This window comes from Dinoponera quadriceps, unplaced genomic scaffold, assembly GCF_001313825.1.
Source record: "Dinoponera quadriceps isolate SergipeBrazil2010 unplaced genomic scaffold, ASM131382v1 scaffold119, whole genome shotgun sequence".
NCBI lineage: Eukaryota > Metazoa > Arthropoda > Insecta > Hymenoptera > Formicidae > Dinoponera > Dinoponera quadriceps.
In genome coordinates, this window is record NW_014554226.1 from 116,311 (window position 1) to 123,781 (window position 7,471).

General features: G+C 49.5%; 2 protein-coding genes across 3 annotated transcripts; one reads left to right on the top strand and one right to left on the bottom strand.

Moving 5' to 3' along the window:
- The first annotated feature begins 580 nt into the window (after positions 1 to 580).
- On the top strand, positions 581 to 4,974 carry LOC106744969 (ATP-dependent RNA helicase DHX8). Its single transcript, XM_014620195.1, has one exon. It carries the CDS (start codon positions 670 to 672, stop codon positions 4,141 to 4,143), a length of 3,474 nt encoding a protein of 1,157 aa, XP_014475681.1. The 5' UTR covers positions 581 to 669; the 3' UTR covers positions 4,144 to 4,974.
- LOC106745041 (dnaJ homolog subfamily C member 1-like) lies at positions 4,166 to 6,989 on the bottom strand. Of its 2 annotated transcripts, none has more exons than XM_014620323.1 (7): positions 6,631 to 6,989; positions 6,448 to 6,549; positions 6,145 to 6,363; positions 5,832 to 6,076; positions 5,433 to 5,751; positions 5,148 to 5,366; positions 4,166 to 5,059 (listed from the first exon to the last, which is right to left on the bottom strand). In XM_014620323.1, the coding sequence occupies exons 1-7, from the start codon at positions 6,790 to 6,792 to the stop codon at positions 4,994 to 4,996; spliced, it is 1,332 nt and encodes a 443-aa protein (XP_014475809.1). In that variant the 5' UTR covers positions 6,793 to 6,989; the 3' UTR covers positions 4,166 to 4,993. The 2 variants fall into 2 exon arrangements, with proteins under 2 accessions (XP_014475809.1, XP_014475884.1); XM_014620398.1 differs by having other exon boundaries at positions 5,433 to 5,736; positions 6,631 to 6,792.
- Positions 6,990 to 7,471: the final 482 nt, after the last annotated feature.

Below are 7,471 nucleotides of genomic sequence, written 5' to 3' on the forward strand. Positions count from 1 at the left end.
AGTAGAAATTACTAGTAACTTTTACCGGAAGGTTAGAAAACAAAGCCCCCTGTTGTAGATTCAGCTCAAGCACAGCTCATATTTGGTCGAACAGTTCTATACGTTCGTTTATTGGCCTTGGTTTATCACATTTTCAAATCAAATAATTTTTCACTGCGAAAACTCAATTGAAGGTTCGAGCGCCATTTTTCGTTCAACTCGAAATATCTCGAGGAAAATTAACGACGACGTAACTAATGTGGTTAAAAAGTACTAAAAGAGACTTTAAAGTGCTTCTCCATTTTTACGAAAGTTAGCTTGTTGAATTGTGTTTTATCAGAATGGAAAATACGTCTGAGCAGCCCTTGAGTCATACTACTTGAGAAAGTACGTCCGGCGTTTAGTCACACGGTTTCTCGTTAAATATAGTGGAAATTTCGTAACTAAATTACAGAAATAACGGGTCTAATAATCTGCCGGTTAGTAAACCCGTTGTTAAAAGAACGTTCTTTTAGGGGAATAATCCAGTGTCAGCGGGAAAGTTCCCACGGGGTTGCATGCTATATGCAGCCATCGTTATATTTACGGTGATTCACTTGCCCCTCTTGTTCCTTCTCTCATTGGCCCGTCAGCTGTGCTCGGCGTGTTCCCGGACACCTCGTGTCTCGTAAGATTGCGAAATCACCGACAATGGAGGAGGTTACGAAGCTGGAACACCTGTCTCTGGTGTCGAAGATTTGCACAGAGCTGGAAAATCACTTGAGTTTGAACGACAAAGACTTGGCCGAATTTATTATTCATCTGGCCGAGAAAAACAACACATTCGCAACGTTCAAGAAGGTATTGATCGAGAATGGGGCCGAGTTTCCGGATTCCTTCATGGCGAATCTCTTGAGGATAATACAGCACATGAAGCCTGCCAGAGCGGAGAAGCCGTCCGTGAGTAAGCAGGATGAACTGGCTGAAAAATTTCCCGCATTAGCGCTGCCGAACGAGGAGCGTTTGAGCAGGAAGGACGACGAGGATATCGTGAACGACGTAATGGCCTCTCTGGAAGCGTTCGCGCCGTCGAGTAAGAAGCGAGCAACCGCGAGCAGCGAGAGGAGCAACGGGCAGGAGGAAAGGAGAAGCAAACGCGCGAGAAGATCGCGAGACGGACGGAGGCGACACAGATCGCGTTCCCGGCGCAGATCGAAAGATCGAACGCGGCGAGAAGGTCGCAGGAGGTCGTTGTCGCGCAGACACTCGAGGAGACGTTCGAGGTCCGTCGAGGAGCAGCTCTCCGTGGAGCCGGAAGTGGGTAAGATTTACGCCGGTAAAGTGGCGAACATCGTGCCGTTCGGCTGCTTCGTCTCGCTGGAGGGCCTGAAGCGCAGGTGGGAGGGCCTGGTGCACATCTCGCAATTGAGGAGGGAGGGCCGCGTGGCCAACGCGAGCGACGTGGTCTCCAGGGGCCAGAGGGTCCTCGTGAAGGTCCTCAGCGTCGGCGGGCAGAAGGTGTCGCTGAGCATGAAGGACGTGGAGCAGGAGACCGGCCGCGACCTGAATCCCGTCGTGCCGATCGCGAAGGCCGAGGAGGACGAGAAGCACCTGCGCAATCCGGACCGGCCGACGTCGCTGCTGGAGCTGCAGGGGAATTACGACGAGGACGAGACGTACTCGCGCAAGCGCGTGCAACGGCTCTCCTCGCCGGAGAAGTGGGAGATCAAGCAGATGCTGGCGGCCTCGTGCATCGACAGGAGCGAGCTGCCGGAGTTCGACACGGAGACGGGCATCCTGCCGCGCGAGGACGACGAGGAGGAGGACGTGGAGATCGAGCTGGTGGAGGAGGAGCCGCCGTTTCTGCACGGCCACGGCAGGGCGCTCGGCGACCTCAGCCCCGTGCGCATCGTCAAGAACCCGGACGGCTCGCTGGCGCAGGCGGCGATGATGCAGAGCGCCCTGGCGAAGGAGCGCAGGGAGCAGAAGATGCTGCAGCGCGAGCAGGAGATGGACTCGGTGCCCACCGGGCTGAACAAGAACTGGATCGACCCGCTGCCGGAGGCGGAGAGCAGAACCCTGGCGGCGAACATGCGCGGCATCGGCCTGCAGACGCAGGACCTGCCCGAGTGGAAGAAGCACGTGATAGGCGGCAAGAAGTCCTCCTTCGGCAAGAAGACCAACCTGACGCTGCTGGAGCAGCGGCAGAGCCTGCCGATCTACAAGCTGCGCGACGACCTCGTAAAGGCCGTGACGGACAATCAGATCCTGATAGTGATCGGCGAGACCGGCTCGGGCAAGACTACGCAGATCACGCAGTACCTGGCGGAGGCGGGGTTCACGGCGCGCGGCAAGATCGGCTGCACCCAGCCGAGGCGCGTCGCCGCGATGAGCGTGGCGAAGCGGGTGGCCGAGGAGTTCGGCTGCTGCCTCGGCCAGGAGGTCGGCTACACGATCCGCTTCGAGGACTGCACCGGCCCGGAGACCAGCATCAAGTACATGACCGACGGTATGCTGCTGCGCGAGTGCCTGATGGACCTCGACCTCAAGATGTACTCGGTGATAATGCTGGACGAGGCGCACGAGCGCACGATTCACACCGACGTGCTGTTCGGCCTGCTGAAGCAAGCGGTCGGCCGGCGGCCCGACCTCAAGCTGATCGTCACCAGCGCCACCCTCGACGCCGTAAAGTTCTCCCAGTACTTCTTCGAGGCGCCGATATTCACGATACCCGGCCGCACCTTCGAGGTCGAGGTGATGTACACGAAGGAGCCGGAGACGGACTATCTCGACGCCGCCCTCATCACCGTCATGCAGATCCACCTGCGCGAGCCGCCGGGCGACATTCTGCTCTTCCTCACCGGCCAGGAGGAGATCGACACCGCGTGCGAGATACTTTACGAGCGCATGAAGTCGCTCGGCCCGGACGTGCCGGAGCTGATCATCCTGCCGGTCTACTCGGCCCTACCCTCGGAGATGCAGACGAGGATATTCGAGCCGGCGCCGCCCGGCTCGCGCAAGGTCGTCATCGCGACGAACATCGCCGAGACCAGCCTGACGATCGACGGCATCTACTACGTGGTGGACCCGGGCTTCGTCAAGCAGAAGGTCTACAATTCCAAGACCGGCATGGACAGCCTGATCGTCACGCCGATCAGCCAGGCGGCGGCGAAGCAGCGCGCCGGCCGGGCGGGCCGGACCGGCCCCGGTAAGTGCTACCGCTTGTACACGGAACGGGCGTATCGCGACGAGATGCTGCCGACGCCGGTGCCGGAGATCCAGCGCACGAATCTCGCCACGACGGTGCTGCAGCTCAAGACGATGGGCATCAACGATCTCCTGCACTTTGACTTTATGGACGCGCCGCCGGTCGAGTCGCTCATCATGGCGTTGGAGTCGCTGCACAGCCTGAGCGCCCTGGACAACGAGGGCCTGCTGACGCGTCTCGGCCGACGGATGGCCGAGTTCCCCCTCGAGCCGAACCTCTCCAAGATGCTGATCATGAGCGTCCACCTCCAGTGCTCCGACGAGATTCTCACCATCGTCAGCATGCTCTCCGTGCAGAACGTCTTTTACCGGCCCAAGGACAAGCAGGCCCTGGCCGATCAGAAGAAGGCCAAGTTCAATCAGGCCGAGGGCGATCACTTGACGCTGCTGGCGGTCTACAACTCCTGGAAGAACAATAAGCTGAGCAACGCCTGGTGTTACGAGAACTTTGTGCAGATACGGACGCTGAAGCGCGCCCAGGACGTGCGCAAGCAGCTCTTGGGTATAATGGACCGGCACAAATTGGACGTTGTGTCGGCCGGCAAGAACACCGTGCGCATACAGAAAGCGGTCTGCTCCGGCTTCTTCAGGAATGCCGCGAAGAAGGATCCGCAGGAGGGATACAGGACGCTCGTCGACAGCCAGGTGGTTTACATACATCCGAGCAGCGCGCTCTTCAATCGCCAGCCGGAGTGGGTGATCTACCACGAGCTGGTGCAGACTACCAAAGAGTACATGAGAGAAGTGACGACCATCGACCCCAAGTGGCTGGTGGAGTTTGCGCCGGCGTTCTTCAAATTTAGCGACCCCACCAAGCTCAGCAAATTTAAGAAAAATCAGAGACTGGAGCCGCTTTACAACAAGTACGAGGAGCCGAATGCATGGAGGATATCCAGGGTTCGCAGACGGCGCAATTAACTTTTCATTTCAAAACGAGCGATTGGACTGGTAGATACTTTTATTGCGACAAGAAGCATTTCGTGTGTGTGTGTGTATTCATCTCGCTTAGGAAACAAGTGACGAAAACAATCTGTAATGTTGCGAACGTTTAGATTCGATATTTTTTATTATCCTTGTATAAACAGACATCATAGAAAACGTGATGCGAAACGTATTATATACAAGAATGCAGCTGTAAGATGAAGATTATTTACAAATTGCGTGTATATATACTTGTAAACATTTTGTAAATATAAATGTATCGATTCACGTTGTGTATCTCTGGTGTATTCCTCCGGTATATTCGTAAACCTGCTTTTTCCGCTAAAATATATATATAAATTCTAATAATCAGTCTTTCAGAAAAGAGGACAGTTTTGTGAGATTACAAGTTTTCAGTCTTTTCCCTCTTGATTGATTATTAAATTTATTAAATAAATACATTCTCGATAAACATTCAATAAGATGACAGGTGGAAGAACATTTATTTATTTATTTTTTTTCCTTTCACTCGTTCTTCGCTTTTTTTTTCTTTTAGATTGCACTGTAGTAATAACCGAGTCAATTATTCGTGGACGCATATACATACAACGCGAAACTCGATCGAAGTACGTGTTTGTATACAAAAGGAATCCGTAAGAAATTTATAATCTTTCAGAAAAGACGAATCGATATATGTATATATTGTAGTCAGGAAATATCACTTCTCGCTTCCGTGCTTGAGATTCGGTTTCTTTTGTTTTTATATGGTAGTTCAATAATACTATTTCTTGGCTCGAACTGGTATAAAGTGCATTCTCGGAAAAAACAGCATCCTATACAAGTTGAACTATTGAGACTGTTGCTTCTTTTTCACTAGTTCCACCAATTGCCTGTAGCGCACTTGACATTCATCCTGCGGACAATAATTACGACAAAAGTTACGAGAGAACAAATTTCAATAGGGCGAATTTCTCCATAATTGTCTCCTAACAATGTCACACCTTTGTCTTTCCCTCGACGCAATTTGAAATCTTCTCCCACCTATCTATAGATGCACCTTTGGGATACTTCGTTAGAGCCGCTTCCAACGCCCTTTGCTGTTCTTGACTCCACTCGGCAGCGTTCACTGTACCTTCGATGCGGGTCTTAATCTTCTTTGGTCTTTCCTCCGCAAGGATCTCCTCTGTTGATTCGCCAGGTTTCAAACCTTCGTCCTTTACCTGAAACAAAATATGCGCGTCAGTACGATGCTGGGAAATGTACAGAGTAGGTTCAGAAAACCAAACCTTCTTAGCCATATGTGTAACTTCTGCGACGGTACGATTCATAATATTCGCAATTTTCTCCCATCGTTCTGGAGTTCCGCCAGGATATTTTTTTACATACTTGATCAGTTCTAATATGTCGTTATCAGTCCAGAAACCACCCGACAACGTTGGCTTTTCATAGACATGATTTGTATAATCACAGTCCTTCTTTGCGGTCTCTTTAATATTACTACCGCTTCTTTCTTGCGGAGTAAAACCGGCCCTACGTTTCCTAACTCCGCGCGACACTATTTCCGGCTCAGATTGTTCGTTTTCTCGTTCCCTAGAAAAGTTGGGCCTATATTCGGCTATTTCCAAGTTGAATAAATTGCAATATATATATATATATATTCATATAGGAAATCACCGTATACTCACAATGTCTCTTCCTCCTCTTGCTTCTTTCTTTCCTTTCTATCTTTCAAGAGCTGAATCGTAAGGCGTACGGTAGATGGTGTAGCTATTATAGAACCTATCAGCCATCTCGGCAACTGAAATGGAAGAGTGTTCCACATGGTTGGAGTGGGAATTTTTTCTAAGATGTCAGCCAAATCTGGGACATCCATCTTGCTCTTTCTATTTTTCTTTTGCATCTTTTGAAGCTTGCTACCTAAAACTTGTTCCTGCAATCATAACACGACAGATACAGAATTATATTCAGCAAATATTTCCAATGTATAAAAACACTTACGTAAGTGTATCGTTTTTCAAAGTATGCCGCCCATGCTACAAGATATTGTCCTATCGTGATAACTGTGAATAAAATGACACTCATTTCCAATAGTCCCATTTTTCGCACATGACGGTAGTAGTACACCGCCGATCGCCAGTTTGGCAAACCGTTGACAAGCACATTGTCATACCGTTGTCTCTTTCCAGGATCTTTTAAAATATCATAAACAGCAACTAACTATGGGACACAAATATGGAAAACTGCCAGTGTAATTTCAATATAAATCTTTCGTACACTTTTTTTCCTCATAAATTCATATACCTTCCTAAATTGTTGTTCCGCATCCTCCGCGGAATTTTTGTCTGGATGCAACTGCAACGACAGACGTCTGAAAGCTTTCTTAATCTCGGAGGCATTTGCAGACTGAGAACAAAAAATGACTGATCAATTGTCAAAGTTCACTGCGCACGTATTGTCGTGCAATTTTACACCTGCAAGATATACCTGCGTAACACCCAAGACTTCGTAGAAATTTTGATTGACCTCCTCGACGACATCGAAAACCTCCAATTCGTCGTTATCCCACGCATGGGAAAATCTAAACGCGTTCAGAAAATAGAAAATCTCAAAAGTGATCAATCGTACGTTCATTTTTGTCCACCGCATTTAGACATAGTTATTAACACAGGAGCGTTTCTTCGGTGTCTTGTGGCAAAATTGAATTTTACTAGGACATAGTGTTGCTTTCAGCGAAGACTTGTCGGACGCGACGCGCGGAGAATCAGGTTAGAAATTCTCTTTGACGTAGCTGCCACATTGCAATTATCTCTTATCCGCTATTGCAATACGTCAAACGTTCCGTTTGGGGCGCTCTCGCGCTTCCAGTGTTATTCCTTTAGCACGCAATGACCGAATAACATTTGCAGCGTGTGAGCGCTCAAACGGAACGCTACCAAAATACAGATGAATCGATTCTTTTTTTCTGCAAAAAGGATCGATTATCCTCTCGATATTTTCAAATTCGATTTCAGTTCTCCACTAATCCCGGCTAATCCCGTCGTCGAGAATGGTTAAACTACATGCTCGAAATTCCTCTCTTTTTACTTTACACGTCGGTTCAGATCAGAGGAACCTTTGTTCTTCAGGCAGTTTGCCCTTTCTTTTTCCTTCCGTTCCTCCCTTTATTAGGTCATTACGTCTCTCCGCAGATGCTCCATTAGTAACAATTTAGAAAAGTTAAATTACTTCCGACGCCTTTTAGATCGATTGTCATAAATCGATTGCTTTTATATAAGCGATTATTTTTGAACGAATGGCTTTGTTTCTTCAACGAATGGCGCTGCCA

Excerpts from the sequence above, each read along its gene's own strand:
- LOC106745041 (XM_014620323.1), bottom strand. The coding sequence starts at position 6,792 with ATGCGGTGGACAAAAATGAACGTACGATTGATCACTTTTGAGATTTTC. Across the intron at positions 6,364-6,447 it reads CGGAACAACAATTTAGGAAG|TTAGTTGCTGTTTATGATAT; the intron begins GTATATGAATTT and ends TGTGTCCCATAG. Across the intron at positions 6,077-6,144 it reads TTGAAAAACGATACACTTAC|GAACAAGTTTTAGGTAGCAA; the intron begins GTAAGTGTTTTT and ends TTATGATTGCAG.
- LOC106744969 (XM_014620195.1), top strand. The coding sequence starts at position 670 with ATGGAGGAGGTTACGAAGCTGGAACACCTGTCTCTGGTGTCGAAGATT.